We start from the raw sequence: 18,068 nt of genomic DNA on the forward strand, positions 1-18,068 counted from the left end.
GTATGCCACTGGTCCCTTTCTAGCTGCTATCCTGGTGCTGGAGTTCAGAGGGAGCTCAGAGGAAGTAAGTCTTAGTAAGTACATGTGTGGGCCCTTATAAGAGGAACTGCTTCGGTAGGAATCCAGTAGTTTCTTCCACCACTCAATTCCCACTGGTTTTTATAGCTAGAAGTTATGGTGACTTATCTTCCTGGCACTGGAGCCCTGAGCTAGGGCCCTGGTATGGGGCTGGGACCCCCATGCTCCCGAGATATTCCTCTGGAATTTTATTTTTTAAAGATTTAATTAATTTATTCCTAGGGAGCCAGGAAGGGAGGGAAAAGAGAGGGGGAGAAGGAGAGAAACATTGATATGTGAGAAAAACATCTGTGTGAGAGATACACCCGCAACTAGGGACCTGGCCTGCAACCCAGGTATGTGCCCTGACTGGGATTTGAACCAGCGACCTTTCAGTTCACAGGCTCAATCCACTGAGCCACACCAGCCAGGGCTCCCTCTGGAATTTTTATCCACCACATGTGGGTGTGGGACCAGCCCATTCCTTGTCTCTGACTCTGCCCCGTCTCCTACCAGCCTGGATGGATGTGGTTTCTTTAGTTCCATAGGTGTTGGACTTCCATTCATCTCGATATCTGATGGTTCTGAGTAATAGCTGTTCTTTAGTTTAGCTGTAATTTTGATGTGGTTGTGCAAGAAGGTGAGCCATGTTAACCTACACCTCCATTTTGACCAGAAGTCTGCTAGGTGTCTCTGTAAGAGAACTTAAAAAAAAAAAGAGTCAGAGTCCTGACTGCTGTGGTTCAATGGATTGAGCATTGGCCTGCGAACCAAGTGTCCCTGGTTCCATTCCCCGTCAGGGCACATGATTAGGTTGCACATCAGGTCCCCAGTTGGGGGCGTGAGTGAGAGGCAACTACACAGTGATGTTTCTCTCCCTCTCTTTCTTCTTTCCCCTCTCTCTAAAAATAAATAAACAAACAAACAAATTAAAAAAAAGAGTAGTGAAGTTCATTCTCTCTACAGCTTAAAACTCAGTGCTATAAAGAAACTTAATTACATAAAAAGAAAAATAATTTTGCATATACAAATAGCAATGTAAAAAGACAAATAGTGAACTGGGAAAAATATATGCAATGTCACAGAAGTTATTTTTTTTAAAGGGCTTCTTCTACAAATCGATAAGAAAAAGACCCCTACCAACTCAGTACAAAAATAGGTGAATGATATAATTTAAAGTCCTGGCCAGTGCGGTTCACTTGGTTGGAGCGTCATCTTGTTTATCAGAAGGTTGTGGGTTTCAATTCCTCCTTGTCAGAGGCTATATCTAGGTTGCAAGTTCCATCCCTGTTTGTGATTTATATGGGAACAGGCGATTGATGTTTCTCTCTCATATCCATGTTTTTTCTCTCTCTCCCACTTCTCTCTCTAAAGCAATGAAAACTCTACAGGTGAGGATTTTAAAAAATTTAAAGATTTAAGGAAAGGCTTATTATTAGTTTGTTCTGGATATAAGTCTGTGAGATTTATGTTTTATGATTTCTTTCCCTCAGTATATGGCTTCTCTACCTTTTCTTTTTTAAAGACTTTATTTATTTTTAGAGGGAGGGGAAGGGAGGAAAAAAGAGAGGGAGAGACACGTAGATGTGTGAGAGAAACATCAATCAGTTGCCTCTCTCACACCCCCAAATGGGGTCCTGGCCCACAACCTAGGCATGTGCCCTGACCCGGAGTTAAACTGGCAACCTTTTGGTTTGCAGGATAATGCCCAACCCACCAAGCCACATCATTGAGGGCTCTACTTATTTTTTTTAACCATGTCTTTTGATGAATGGAGATTTAAAAAAATATTTTATAATATTTTTTAAAGATTTTATTATTTATTTTTAGAGAGAGGGGAAGGGAGGGAGAGAGAGAAACATTGATGTACCAGAGAAACATCCATGGGTTGCCTCTTGTATTCCCCCAACAGGGGTCCTGGTCTGCAACCCAGGCACATGCCCTGACTGGGAATCAAACTGGTGACCCTTGTGTTCACAGACCAATACTCAATCCACTGAGCCAAACCAGCCAAGACCAGAGATTTTAAATTTTGATGAAATCTAATTTACCATAATTTTTTCTTTTATAGTTCTTGCTTTGCCTCAAATGCTTTCTTTAAATTTTATTTTTATTGTCTTTCTATTACAGTTGTCCCACTTTTTCCCTCATTGCTCCCCCCTACCCAGCCCACCTCTTCTCCCACAGTCAATCCCCACCCCGTTGTCCATGTCCATGGGTTATTTATATTAGTTCCTTTACTAAACCCTTCCCCTACTTACCCTCTTCCCTCCCCTCCTCCACCCGATAACTGTTAACTCTGTCCCTTGTTCATTTTTATTCATTTGTTTGTGTTGTTCATAAGTCTCCTGTATCCAGTGATATCATATGGTATTTTTCTTTCATTGCTCAAATGCTTTCTTTTAATGTTACAGTTTTATGTTTTACATTCACATGTATGATGTATCTCAATTTTTGTGTAAGACATAAGGTAGAGACCAGGTTCTTTTTCCCCCCCTCCATATGAATATCCAGTTGTTCCAATGTCATTTGCTGAAAAGACTTCTCTTTTCCAGTTTAATTACTTTGGCAACTTTGTAGAAAATCAGTTTTGACCGTATATGTGTGGGTGTATTTCTGGACTATATTCTCTTACACTGATATCTTTATTTGTTCTTATGCTTATACTATACTATACTATCTTAATTACTGTATATTAATAGTATGTCTTGAAATCAGTTTAAGTTGGACAGCTTTATCCTCCTTTTCCCAGATTGTTTTGGCATTTCAACGTCCTTTGCATTTTCATATAAATTTTAGAAACAGTTTGTGAATCTCTCTCTTAAAAAAAAATCTTAGATTATGATTGGGATTGTATTTAATCTGTATGTCCTTTGGGGAGAATGGATATCTTAACAATATCATGTCTTCAATCAATGGTCACAGCATATTTTCCATTTGTTTGGGTCTTTAATTTTTCTCAGCAATATTTTGTAATTCTTAGTGTGCAGGTCTTGTACATATTTTTTAAATGTATCCCTAAGCATTTCATATTTCTGAAACTGTTATAAACAGAATTTTAAAAATTTTATCTTTTAGTTATTTGCTGTTACTATGTAAAAATACAATTAATTTTTGTATGTTGACCTTGTATCCTATGACCTTGCCAAACTCACTCCCTGGTTCTAGGAAGTTTTTGTATATTCTGTGAGGTTTTCATAGGCAGTCGTGTTTGTAAGTAGTGACTTTTCTTTCTTCTTTTCCAAACCGTATGTCACTTTCTCTTGCCTTATCGCTAGGACTTCTAGAACAATGTTGAATAGTAGCAACGAAAGAGGACATCTTTGCCTTGTACTGAATCTTAGGAGTAAAGCATTGAGTTGTTCACTAATAGCTATGATATCAGCTGTTGAGTTTTTTTGTAGGTGCTCTTTATAAGGATAAGGAAGTTTTCTCCTTAGTTTGCTGAGATATTTTTAATCGTAAATGGATGTTGAGTTTTATCAAATGGTTTTCCTTCATCTGAGGAGACAATCTATGGTTTCTCATCTTTATTCCTTTAATGGGCCTTAAACTGAAGGAGCAGCACCTAATCTTGAGACATTCCAGTCTCAGAGCTACATGATAGCTCTTAAAGCTTCAGCATGGTCATGACATAACTTCTCTTCTGTTAACAGAACATTGGTTAAAGCAACTCACTTAACAGGAATGTATTTCTCCACATGACAATAGGCAGTTCTGGATAATTCTCTTATAGGTAAGATGATAAATAATTGGGATCAATAATACAATCTTCCACCCACACTTAAAAAAATTATAGTTCACATACAATATTATATTCATTTCAGATATATAGTATACTGATTCAGCAGTTAGGTATCTTATGAAGTGATCACCATAAGTCTAGTAAACATCTGTTGCTGTACAATTATGATATTATTCACTCTATTCCTTGTGCTCTACACTATACATCTGTGATTTATTTTATAACCCACAATTTGTACTTCTTAATTCCCTTCACCTTTTTTGCCCTTCCTCCTATCCCTCCTCTCTGGGAGCAATCAGTTTGTTCTGTGCATCTGTGAGTTTTGTTTTTGTTTGTTCATTTGTTTTGTTTTTAGATTTCACATGTAAGTGAAATCATACAGTATTTGTCATTTTTCTATCTGACTTATTTCACTTAGTGGCTATACCCTCTAGGTCCATCTTTGTTGTCACAAATGGTAAGATTTTTCTTTTTTTTATGCTGAATAGCATTCCACTTTTTTGTGTATACCACATCTTCTTTATCTATATCTTGGCTATTGTAAGTAATGCTACAGTGAAATAGGGGTGCATATATCTTTTTAAATTAGTGTTTTCAGTTTCTTTAGATAAATACCCATAAGTGGAATTGCTGGGTCATATGGCAGTTCTGTTTTTAAATGTCTGAGGAATCTCCATACTGTTTTTCATAGTGGCTGCACCAATTTACAATCTCACCAATAGGGCACTAGGGTTCCCTTTTCTCCACATTCTCATCAACACTTATTTTTTTCTTACTTTATTAAAAGAGTGTATTTCACACATATATTTTTGTTTCCTCACCATTTCCATTTGTCTGACCTTCGCTACTATTGTAACATTTCATAGTTGCTTAAAACCTAGCAGACGGTGGTGTTACATTTTAAAAACTAAACAGGCATTTTGGACAACACATCCTTGGCAGTGGAACCTGGACATCATTTATCAGACATGGTAGGGAAAGTTCTTGCTCTGCTCTGTGTTATAAAAAGGACAGCCAGATATCAACTGTTGCAGGTATGAAATATGATGGAAATTTATAACAAACTTTTAATTATTTTCTTAAAGAAACCTCCTCCACTGCCAGAGATCTTGAATAGCCTCCTGATGGGTCATCTGGAAGCAATTCTTCACATAATTGATGCACTTAGCTTCCACTTTAGGAAGAGAACCATCTTTTCCTATACTTGTTTGCATTTTTGCTTTAATGTATTCTATAGGACAGGGTCCTTTCGGTGTTTTTTTTCTTGTTTTTTAAATGATTCTTGACCTTTTGATTTTGGTTGATGTGGTTTTGAGTCTTTTCCATTCTGGTTTGATTTTTGGCTGGAGAATCTCATACAGATTTCTTTACTGGAGGTTTTTCTTCAGTTTCCTCCACATCAAAACCATCATCATCATCTTTCTATGGAAACTTGCTGCTACTTCCAGGGCAGAATGCTTTCCAGGTATACTTAGGAGTTTCACATCTTTTTCCTCTTCATTATCTTCTTTTCTTTTTGGATGTTTTATTGATTATGCTGTTACAGTTGTCACAGTTTCTTTTCCCTTTGCTCCCCTCCACCCAGCAACCCCCTTCCTCTAGTAATCCCCACCCCTTAGTCCATGTCCATGAGTCATGCATATAAGCTCTTCTCAACATCCCCCTGTCCATTCTGCACCCTCCTTCTATGCTTAATTCCTGCACCGTTTCCCTCCTTCTCTCTTCTTCTCCCTCACAGCTGACCTCCCCCCACATGCTCCCCATACCTATGATTCTGTTCCCACTCTGGTTATCTGCTTAGTTTGCCTTTGTTTCCATTCCTTAGCTTCTGTTGTTGATAGTTGTGATACTGTTTTTATTTTAATGTTCATAGCTTTGATCCTCTTTTTCTTAAATAAGTGACTTTAACATTTCATATAATGGCTTGGTGATGATGAACTCCTTCAGCTTTACCTTGTCTGGCAAGTACTTTCTCTGCCCTTCCATTCCGAATGATAGCTTTGCTGGATAGAGTACTCTTGGTTGTAGGTCCTTGCTCTTCATCACTTTGAATATTTTCTGCCAGTCCCTTCTTGCCTGCAAAGTTTCTTTTGAGAAATCAGTTGACAGTCTTATAGGTACCCTTTGTAGGTAATTCTCCTCTTCTCTCTTGCTGCTTTTAAGGTTCTTAACCTTAACCTTATCCTTAACCTTTGGCATTTTGATTATGATGTGTCTTGGTGTGGTTCTCCCTGGGTCTAGTTTGTTTGGGACTCTGTGCTTTCTAGATCCATATGTCCATTTCCTTTGCCAAATTTGGGAAGTTTTCCTTCATTATTTTTTCACATTTCTTGCTCTCCCTCTTCACCTTCTGGCAACCCTATGATTCAGATGTTGGCACATTTAAAGCTATCCCAGAGGTTTCTAAGCCTCTTCTCATTTTTTTCAATTTTCATTTCTTCCTTCTGTACTAGTTGACTGTTTATTTCTTCCTTGTGTTTCAATTTGTTGATTTGAACCCTCGTTTCCTTTCCTTCACCACTTGTTCTGTATGAATTTTCCTTCATTTCCACCCAGGATAGCCTTCATTCTTTCCCCATCCTGTTTAATCTTTTCTGTCAAGTCTGTGAGCATCTTTATCACTAGTGCCTTAAACTGTGCATCTGTTAGATTAGCTATTTCCCCATCTGTTAGGTTCCTTATCTGCTCATTGCTTAGTTGTGTCACTGGGACCTTGCTTGATCTGCCCCACCTTCTGAGCTATACTTCTCTGTCTCATCTTGACAGCTTTTTGTGTTTGCCTCTGTGATTTGGATAGGGCTGTCAGATCTGTTACATTATAGGGGGCAGAGCCTTAGGTATTTGTTAGTGCTGGTGACTGTTCACCATGTTTTGGGGCTGCATGTGCGGGAGGGGTCTGAGAGGGAACAGTGCCGGTTGCTGCCACTTTTCCGGGCACTTATCCCCCTTCCTGTACAAAGCAAGCTGCCTCCTTTTTTTTTTTTTTTTTTTTTTTTTTTAATGTTTTTTATTGATTATATTGTTACAACAGTTCCAATTTTCTCCCCCTTGCTCCCCTCCACCCAGCACCCCCCTCCCCCAGCGATCCGAAGCTGCCTCCTTTTTGAGACGAGTAGCTTCTTCCTTCGCCCCAACCCCCACTGGCTTTCATAGTCAGAAGCAATGTGGCTCTATTTCCCCTGGTGCTGGAACCGCAAGCTACCTGGTCTGGTCTGGGACTGGGATCGCTTCTGTGTTTTAAACTGTATGACTGTGTCTTTTGCCATGGCTACAGTCGCTGTACTGCTAGCCACACCTGCCCGCTGTGCTCCCACTAGCCACGCTGCCTCTAGCTGTGCAGCCAGCCATGCTGCCTGCTAAGCACCACCCCTGCAGCCACTGCTCCGCTCCTCTTTCTCTCCATCCCGGCTCCGCTCCTACTGCCTTTCTGGCTGATTATTTCTTCTTTATTTCTTTGCTGAACTTCCCTGTAATTTAGATTTTCTGGGTTTTTTTTTTTTTTTTTAGTTTTGAAGTGGTTGTAAATTCCTTAGTAGTTAGAAGATGCAGCGTGTCTTGGCCAGAAGTCTCCTCTTCATCTTCTGATTCTGCATCTTCCTCCACAACTATGAAGTGCTGTCTGCCAAGATGCACAGCCCTAGACCATACTTCAACTGTAAGACAACAGGTGGTGTCATTTCAGAGCCACTAAGGGAACCATTGGCTATACAGACATTGTCAAAGTTGCTGCTAGTGTTACCTTAATTGGACTGCCTTCATAATTCATTGCCTTTGCTTCAACAATGTGTAATTCATCCTTTGCACCAGCCCCTAAAATGACCATTCATAAGATAATTGGTGCTCATTTTCATCATTATCCACCTTAAAGCGATAATCTTTGTTGGTCTTTAGTTAAAAATAGAAAAGATAGTCCTGGGGCCTCTGGGGGCTCATGTCCATGTCCGTCAAATCTTCCATCGCATGGTGGCAAGCAATTAGGTGGGAGAGAAGGCAGACAGACATAAGTGACTACTGTTCACATAACAGCTGCACAGGTTGGAATCACACCAGAGGAAAGCAATTTTTATTCTTAGTTGTCTTTGATAAGTCATTCTAACAGGTATGAGGTGATATTTCATGGTTTGATGTACATTTATTTCCCTGATGATTAGTGATGTTGAGCATCTTTTCATGTGTCTGTTGACCATCTGTATGTCTTTTTTGAAGAAGTGTCTGTTCAGAGCCTCTGTCCATTTTTAAATTGGATTATTTGTGTTTTTGACAAGTTGTATGAATTATATATTTTGGATATTAATCTATTAGACATATAATTTGAAAATATTTCCTCCCATTCAGGAGGTTGCCTTTTAGTTTTTTTGATGGTTTCCTTATCTGTGCCAAATCTTCTTAGTTTTATATGGTCCCATTTGTTTACTTTTGCTGTTGCACATTCCTGAGGAGACATATCCAAAAAATATTGAGAGTTTACTGCTTATGCTTTTTTCTAGGAGTTTTATGGTTTCAGGTCTTACATGTCTTTAGTCCATTTTGAGTTTATTTTTGTATATAAGGAAATTGTCTAGTTTCAATTTTTGCATGTATTTGTTCAGTTTTCCAAAATCATTTATTGAAGAGACTGTCTTTTTCCCATTGTGTATTCATCCCTCCTTTGTCATAGATTAATCGACCATATAGGTGTTTTATTTCTGAGCTCTCTATTCTGTTCCATTGACCTATGTGTCTGTTTCTGTGCCAGTACATATGGTTTTGATTATTGTAACTTTGTAGTACTGTTTGAAATCAGGAAGCATGGTATGTCCAACATTTTCTTTCTCAAGGTTGCTTTGCCTATTCAGGGTCTTTGTGATATAAACTTTAATATTATTCTAGTTCTATATTCTATTCTAGTTTTATAGAAATTGTATTGAATCTATCTATTGCTCTGGGTAGTATGGACATTTTAACAATATTAATTCTTCCAGTCCATAAGCATGGTACATCCTTCCATTTATTTGTGTCTTCTTCAGTTTCTTTCATCAATGCCTTATAGTTTTCTGGGTATAGATCTTTTACCTTACTCAGAAAAGACCTGGGATAGAATGTTTTGTATATACAGTAGTCCCTCTCTATATCGTGGTTCACTTATCGTGGCCTCACTGTATTGCAGGATTTTAAAAAATACTATATTTATTTATTTATGGCGGATTTTTTGCTATATCGTGGGATTTTGCCGTACTGTATATGTATGTTGTTAAAGTTACGTAGGTTTAAGAGTGTAGAATAAATGTAAGGTTCCTACTTCACGCGGGGGGGGGGGGGGGCTAGAATGTAATACCCACCATAAGTGAGGGAATACTCTATTTATTAATTCCATGTTGTATACAGTATTCCCTCATTTATCATGGGTATTACATTGTAGACCACCCCCCCCGCAATAGGTGAAAATCCGTGAAGCAGGAAACTTACATTTATTTTAGTATTATATACATTTTAAGGCTTTATAAACCCATCCCCCACACTTATAAACCGTTCCCAGTCCCTTACTAACCTTTCCCACTCCCTTATTAACCTTTTCCACACTTTTATAAATACTACTTATGTTCTTAAACATATTTTATACTCTTAAACCTATGCAACTTTAACAACATACGTATACAGTACTACAAAATCCCGCGATATAGCAAAAAATCCGTGATAAATAATTAAATATATTTTTAAAAATCCTGTGATACAGTGAGGCTGTGATAAGTGAACCGCGATATAGAGAGGGACTACTGTAATGTGTCATTTAAAGCCTGTGTTTCCTGTTATTTCTGTCCATTGTTGTAAGTGGGGTGTTAAGTTCCCTACTACAAGTATTAATAGTAGTACTGACAATCTTTTCCTTTTATGTCAATTAATATTTGTTTTATGTATTTAGGCATTCCTATGTTGAGTATGTTGGGTGCATTGAAGTTTACAAGTACCATATCTTCTTGTTGGTGATCTTTTTACATTATATAATGCCCTTCTTTGTCTTCTAACAGTCTTTATTTTAAAGTTTATTTTGTCTGATATGAGTATTACTACCCTAACTTCCACTTTCATGAAGTACTTTTTCCCATCCCTTCATAGTGTGTGTCTTTAGTTCTGAAGTGAGTGTCTTTTAGGCAGACTATTATGTGGTTCTCACATCATTCTTAATTATATAGATCTGTCCAGAAAATATCTAGCCATGTAATATGAAAAATTGAGACTTTTATTGAAGAAGATACAAGAAACATTGTACATAGGACAATGACGCCTCAGTCCCCTTCAAAGTAGGCACCTGGGGACCTCATACAGTTCTTCCAATTTCCATCAGCTGCCCTGTTGTATTTTCCTGAATCTCAATGATGGTCTGAAATCTGTTCCCTTTCAAAGGTAATTTTAGCTTTGGGAAAAGCCAGAAGTCCCAGGGCACCAAATCTGGGCTGTAGTGGGGCTCAATCACCTGGATGATTTGATGTTTTGCCAGAAAACTCTGCACGAGACATGATGGCATGAGCAGGTGGGATACGTTGTCGTGATGAAGCTGCCAATCACCAGTTGCCCGTAGCTGTGGCCTTAGTCATCCAAGTAATTTCCGTGGAGGCATGTTCAAGCTTAATGCAAAATTTGATGCAGATTTGTTGCTTAACTTGCTCAGTCATTTTGAATGTAACTGCCACACATCATACATGCTCACTCAACGGTATCTACCACTCTCACTAGTAGAGTAAAGTCATCATTGTTTACACATGATGTGTATTCTTATCCACTGTCCTTGGCTGCCAGGTTACATCAATGTTGCACTAACTCTTCTTGTTATATTAACAATGGCTGGACATTTTCCAGACAGACCTTGTATATATAAAGTTGTGTTTGTGTGTGTGAAAATTAATATATTAAAGAGAAGAAGCCCTGACCAACGTGGCTCAATTGGTTGGAATTGCCCCACAAAGTGAAAGGTTGCTGGTTCAATTCCTGGTCAGGGCACATACTTGGGTTGTGGGTTTGGTCTTGGTCGGGGAGTGTATAAGAGGTAACCTTTTGATGTTATCCTCTCTCACATCGATGTTTCTCTTCCTGACTTTCTCTCTCCCTTCCCCTCTTTCTAAAATAAATAAATAAACAAATAATTTTTTTTTAAAGAAGAAAAGGATCTGGAAAGATATACGCTGAAGTGTATTTTTTATCTATATTTTCTAATTTTTATTTAAAAACTTTTAAAATTAAGAATAAAGTTTCTTTATTCATTTTTATTGAGGTAAAATTGGTATATAACATTATATAAGTTTCAGGTGTGCAATATAATTTGACATTTGTATACACTACAGAGTGATCACCACTAAAAGTCTAGTTCCTATCATCACCACACAATTGACCTCTTCACTCTTATTGCCTACTTTCTATCCGGTAATCACCAATCTGTTCCCTGCATCTGTTATTTGTTTGTTAGAGGTTTTCTTTTAGTTTCCACATATAAATGAAATCATGTGATATTTGTCTTTCATTTAGCATAATACCCTCTAGGGCTATTCATGTTGTTACAAGAGGCAAGATTTCATTCTTTCCTATGGCTGAATATTATTTTATTCTCTATATACACCACACATTCTTTATCAGTTCATTCATTGGTAGACGCTTAGGTTGTTTCAATATCTTGGTTATTGTAAATAATGTTGTAATTAACATGGGGGGGTACATACCCGGAAGTGGAATAGCTGGGTCATACAGTATCTCTCAATATTTTGAGGAATCTCCATACTGTTTCCCATAAATCTTACTATTTTTTAAATCATTAAAAGCTTATAAAGAGATTCTGGTTAGGTTCTGACCAGCCACGGTGCTAAGGATGTCAGGAACCTTGGTGGTCTCGTTTTTAGAGCTTCTCAAGTTGTATGATTCAGTGTTTGGGAGGTTCAGGTTGGTCCAGAAAATTTCTGGAGGGTCCTAATTTCTGGCCCTTTTCTGTTTGTTGTGGTTAGCCAACTCAAGGTATTTGGGGATTGTTTTGGAACCTCAGACAACATGCCATTACCATTCTCCAGACCTCCTGGCTAGGATGGAATACACTGTCCAATCCGCAACCAACCAACCTTTAAAAGGCCACCTGGGGAACACTATAGAGACACTCCCGTTCACCTGTTTCCCAGATTCATATGCTGAGATGTTCTCATTACTGATTATCTCAGTTTCCTTCATCAGGAATCCAGGTGTGGCTTAACTGGGTCATCTGCTCAGGGTCTCAGTAGGCTGCATGCAGGGACTCTGCCAGACTGCATTCTCATCTTCCAAGATCTTTCAGGTCATTGGCAGAGTTGAGTTCCTTGTCATGGCAGGACTGAGGCCCCCAGCTTCTAAAGGCTGTCCCTCTTCATAGACAGCTCACAAGCATATCTGTAGGAGCTTCCCAGAAAGTTTCTTTTTTGAGAAGACTATAAATTTGGTGTCATTTAATACTATATTTTAAATATAATTTCTTGTTTTAGATACTCAGAATTTTTGAGCTAGAAAGAACCAATTGTCAATCCTTTCTAATATTTCCTTCTATTCACCTCCCAGGTTTGTGGATGCAGAAACTGAAGTGTTAAAAGTGCTTTGCTTCACGGTCATGTAGACTAGCAGAAGATTCATCTAGAGCAGGACATTATCTGAACATTAGAAAGCAAGAAAGGCTTGAGAACAGTTCAGCTATTTTAAACTAGCCTTGTAATTTTTTAACCCAAGGAATTAGTAAAATAATCATTAAATGTACCTGAAAGAAACCCTGGCTGGTATGGCTCAGTGGATTGAGCACTGGCCTGCGAACTGGAAGTTTGCTGGTTTGACTCCCAGTCAAGGTTGCTTGTGATCCAGGTCCCCAGCTGGGGATGCGCGAGAGGCAATTGATTAGTGATCTCTCACACATTGATGTTTCTCTCCCTCTCTTTCTCGCCCCCCGCAAAAAAAAATAAACTCTTCAAAAAAAAGTACCTGAAGAAATTAACTCTTTTACAGATGTTTATTAAACACCTGCTACTTTATTATCCACAACTAGGATTTTGAGTGGAATAGAAAATATTTGTAGATTGCAAAGGATATATCAGAACATAAAGGATGAATTAGAATGAAAAGTATTATCGGGGATATTTTTCTCAGTTTTGACATCTGGGTGACCCAAGGTAGTAATAATGATAATAGCTACGATTTATTGGCTACAATATAAACAGTTCTTTGCATTTTACATTATCACTCTCAAGAACTTCATAAAGCAGGTACTATTGTTACCTATATTTCATATTGAAGAAATCAAAACACAAAGAAGCTGTGAAAATTACCAAAGTCATCTGGCCAATGAGTGGAAGAGCCACAATCTTAACTACTATATTGAGTGTGTAGAAAGAAGCCTTATAGCCCTCTTTTCTAATACCATGATTTCTTCCTAATAAGAATTGATTCGTGGTCAATATATACACAAGAAAATTAGTTAAGCATAAAATAAGGGACCAAGTCATATTTGACAGTTGATAAGCACAGGTTTAGCACATTAAATGGGAAGTGGTGCTTTCTATGTCATCAGTTTTCTTACTGTGTATTATAGCTTAGTAGTTACAACATAGACTTCAGACTAAGACCTGGGTTCAAATTCTGGCTTTTACCACTTCCTAGTTTTGTGACTTGGACAGGTCAAAGGTTGAGAAATGGAAACTATTGTTTATTGTTGATTTGGATGGTCTAGGGTGATGACTGTGTTTCTTTTTCTTGTCTTGATTAGGTGGATTTGTTTAAAAAGAGTCTTCTGTTGATTCCTATTCACCTGGAAGTCCACTGGTCTCTCATTACTGTGACACTCTCTAATCGAATTATTTCATTTTATGATTCCCAAGGCATTCATTTTAAGTTTTGTGTAGAGGTAAGTTAATATGTTGCCAGTTTTTGTATTTATATTGTGATTGACCAAATATCTTAGCTCTAGATACAGTAGCGTAAGTCAATACTATAGAGGATCAATTTCTGTCATGAAAGCCCTCTGAAATGTTGGCAGAGAAAAGGACTCCTAGAGGAATCTCCAGGTGGGAACATGTGTCTGTCTGTAATCTGGATCCCTCTCTGAGATACATTCCTTATTTGGATTTTATCAGATTTCATTATGCCTTTCCCTTAACATTTTATTTTGAATGTGGATAGAAATCATTTTCCTTGGTTTCTCTTAGAGCTGAAATTTGCTTGTATCTTCAAGATAACTTCTGTAGAATGAATTATAACCAAGAGAATCAGCTGGCAAAAATGAGTTCAACAAGATGGTGGGATACAAAGTAAGAAAATTCAGTAGGTTTCTTAATTTTTCTGCACTAGCAAGAACTAGTTGGAAAATGTAACTGAACACAGAAAGGTTCCATTTTCAAAAGCAACAAAGACATAAGTTACCCAGAATATACCCTAGCAAAAAATGTGGAAGTTTTTATAGATGAGAACTAAAATATTTAAAGGAAATCTGAACAGAGAGATAGATACACTCAATATTGGAAGAGATTAATTCTCCCCAAACTAATATATACCAATTTCTGTCCTAATTAGTTTCCCATCAGGATTTTGAATGAAACCTGATCAGCTCATTATGGAATTCATATTGCAGAATTCATGTGCATGAACAACTAAAATAGTTTTGAAGTAGAACAGTGAAGGAAGGAACACTTGGTCTATTAGAGGCCAAACCATATTATAAAGTGTTAATAATTAAAACTATGTTTATATTTATTTAGGAATAGAGGAGTAGATTGGTGGTACAGAATAGAGAATCTAGAAACAACTCATGGTATGTGGAAACTTAGTATATGATCAAGTTAGGAAAGGACGGATCTTCAATATATGTCATTGGGATAATTAGTTATTTGGAAAAGTAATATATAGATCATTACTTCATACTATTTATAAATACATTCCAGATGGAATAATTAGCTAAATGTAAAACACAAACCTGTAAAAATTAGAATAAAGTATAGAAGATGTTATGTTCTTAGAGTAGGGAAGGCATTCTTACACAGAACCAAAAAAGCAGAAGACATAAAGGAACAGATTGATAAATTTTATTGTATCATAATTTAAAACTTCTTTGTGTCACAAAGTTAGAAGACAGGGATACACTTTAATAAAATGTTTGTGATCTATATAATAGTCACTATCCAGAATATATATAGTTTCTACAAATGAATAATAAAAAGAAGGATCTAATAAAATAAGTAATTTTTAGGAAAAATGCATATAACCATTAAAAACATGGAGAGATGCTCAGCCTCACCAGAAATACAGGAAATGCAAATATGGTTACATATTTTTGGCTATTAGGAAAAATTTAATGGTATTTAGTTGTTTATGTGGGTAAAAGGTAACAGACATTCTCATATTTTCTGGTAGACTGTATACTTGAACAATTATAATTCTAATAATTTCTAAGTGCCTTGTAAATTACTGCATTCCATTTCTTGGTATCTACTCCATAACAATGTATTTGCACACAAGGATGGGGCACATACCAAGATGTTCATTGCAGCATTATTGATAATAGTGAAAAATCAAAACAGCCCAAGTTCAGCTTTACCAACAGATTAGCTGAATATGTACACTATAGTATAATCACACTGTTAAATAAACCATAGCAGTTTAAAAAAATATAGTAAATTTCCATGTCCTAACATGGTAAGATCTCCAAGACAAACTGAGTTTAAAAAAGCAAGTTGCAGGAATGATAACAGTATAACATTTATGGAAATAAAATACATATACACACACATATACACATACAAACCCTTATGATACACACATACATGCTTCTACTCTGCCTTCAGGGAGGATTAATTCCTGTAACCTCTACATCAGTCTTGGAAGAAATGCAGAAAAAGATATGCATGAAGAGGTTGAGGGCATAAGAGAAAAATTGAAACTCTAGTAGGCTTCATCTAGGTAGACATTTCAGTAGTGGCTCTATTTAGTATTTAAAATGGGTTTAATTATACCTCTACAAATTAAATACCTTTACCTGCAGTTCTCAAAAATATGGAAACAGGGATGTTTTTCATTTAGTCTGTTATTAATAACTTCTGCCATAAGTTCCTTCCCTCTGCTGAGCATTGGCAGTAGTTTTTAAGTTTCAAGTTCAGTAGGTTGACTTACTGCTGAAAAAAGGCCAACCATCTCATAGGTAGTTCTTACTACAACATATATCAGTATCCACAGTCTAAGTGCATACCTGAGTATAGAGGGTTGGTGTCCTTATCATTATGAAGTAAAAGGTCTGAAATCAAGTTCCAGCTTTAAAGTTGTTCATGCATACTCTGCCCAATGGTGGGGCCCACGGTCTCCTCTTTTGCTTCTATGTGCTATGGGCAGGTTCCATTTTCACCAACTGATGGAACATAGCATCTGTGTTGTGGTTTCTTTTTAACCAGAATATTAAAAAGTATTTGCTGACTGAAGCCAGAGAAAAAAATAGACCTGAATTTCTTCAGGGTTGGCAGACTGCTGTTACAAAGGTAAGAATGTGATAAAAATGAAAATCCAGGCATACCAAGGGGATGGAATTAGAGGGGTGGGTGTCTTTAAAAACATTTTTAGGCTGGTGATGAAGATACCAGTGAAGAGCTTGGAGACTGTAGGGAGGCAGCTCAAAACCTTAGTGTTCATCATCTGACTGCTATTTCCCAGTGTTTGCTGAGAACAAATAAGTTTAGTGATTTCATCCCTGGGGCAGCTATTGCTGATACGGTTGCTCTAGTTAAAAAAAAAGGAAAAAAAAAGAAATATATACATACACATACATATATATATATATATATATATATATTTTTTTTTTTTTTTTCGGTGGCACCTGTCTCTTGCCTCAGTGACTATTTGGATCTACTAAGGGTGTAAATGCACTGAGCTATTCTCCAGGCACATGGGGAAGACAGTGAATTGAGTGCTTCGGTCTGAGCATAGTCTGGTAGCAGCAGTTTGTTTGGCCCATAGACATTTATTTTTAAAAAATACTTATTTTTAGAGAGAGGAAAGAGGGAAAAACAGGGAGAGAAACATCAGTGTGTGATTGCCGCTTGTACGTCTCCAACTGGGGAGCTGGCCCACAATCTAGGCAGGTGCCCTGACTGGGAATTGAACCAGCAATCCGGCACAGGCCGGCACTCAAACCACTGAGCCACAGCAGCGAGGGCTGGCCCATGGACATTTAAAAGTTTATGTAGAGCAAGCACAATGCCCAGGTATAGCCTCTCAGTCCTGTTATAGATACCAGTGTTTTACATGTTATGGTCACTGCTTTCTTGTTTCAAAGTGCTCTTGCTTGTGTGATTTCATTTGATCTTTACAGCTTGTGAGGTAAGTAGGTCATTTCGGAATAAGCATCATCTTTATTCTATAGATGAAAAAAACAAAACTGAAGGCTAGGTGTGACTTTCCCCAGAGGCCGTCAAAGCTATTAATAGGGTCAGGTCCTTGAACTCAGTCAGGTCTGTCTGAATCATCGACACAATGTTAAAAAGGCAGTCTTGAAACAAATCTTTAACCCAAACCCAAAGGAACAAGATGTATTTGTTCATCCTGGAACTGAACCAAGTGCTGAGTTTTAAACATAAGTTTTGTATCGAATAACTTAGTATATTAGTTCAATTAGAATTGAACTTGTAAATTTTCTGAATTTACCCGCTAGAATTTCTAGGTATTCTCTTAAAATTAGACAGGATCTTTCATATTCCCACTTTAGGTAGGATATAGAACAGTTTCTTTTGAAAACATACCACTTGCCTTTACAATTTTTTCCAAGAATAGGACACAGTTGAGTGATATGAGATGGAAAGTGAAGGCTACTAAGCAGGATTGTTACTGTTTTAAGCATTCAGAGTCCAGGCAAATGTTATCTGGTCCACAATTTGTTAGTGAATTCATAGCAAAACTAATTATCCAAATGGAAGTTTTTAAATAGGATTTTGATTTCCAATTTCTCATATTTAGGCAAAATGTTGTTCTATAAATTGATTGGTAGTTGTTTTCATGTGGCCAGATACCTCCATAAAATCAAACATTTTAAATACCAGAGGTATACTCCAGTTGTCCTGGCTAGAAACAAATTTTCTGTCTCATGCTCATTTTTCTATAAAAACATTTCTTATCTAAAGAGTAGTACTTGGTCTTATTTTAATGATCGTTTTTTTTCCCCCCTCAGTGTATTCCACAACAGAAAAATGACAGTGACTGTGGAGTCTTTGTGCTCCAGGTAATTAAATACTTTTTTTTTCCTTCAGAATTTACAATGTGT

General features: G+C 37.2%; 1 protein-coding gene across 4 annotated transcripts in view; it reads left to right on the forward strand.

Annotated features, from left to right (window-relative positions):
• The window catches only part of SENP5 (SUMO specific peptidase 5), an 83,217-nt gene that overhangs the window by 50,491 nt on the left and 14,658 nt on the right, over positions 1-18,068 (forward strand). For 3 of the 4 annotated variants that reach the window (XM_090278355.1, XM_090278338.1, XM_090278346.1), the window contains exons 7-9: positions 13,539-13,676; positions 16,210-16,293; positions 17,976-18,026. In XM_090278355.1, the coding sequence (XP_090134481.1) occupies positions 13,539-13,676; positions 16,210-16,293; positions 17,976-18,026 (273 nt within the window). The remainder of the gene's footprint in view (positions 1-13,538; positions 13,677-16,209; positions 16,294-17,975; positions 18,027-18,068) is intronic. The other variant, XM_090278363.1, reaches the window with a different exon arrangement.

This window comes from Furipterus horrens, unplaced genomic scaffold, assembly GCF_987537825.1.
Source record: "Furipterus horrens unplaced genomic scaffold, mFurHor1.1.pri manual_scaffold_1, whole genome shotgun sequence".
NCBI classification, from domain to species: Eukaryota; Metazoa; Chordata; class Mammalia; order Chiroptera; family Furipteridae; genus Furipterus; species Furipterus horrens.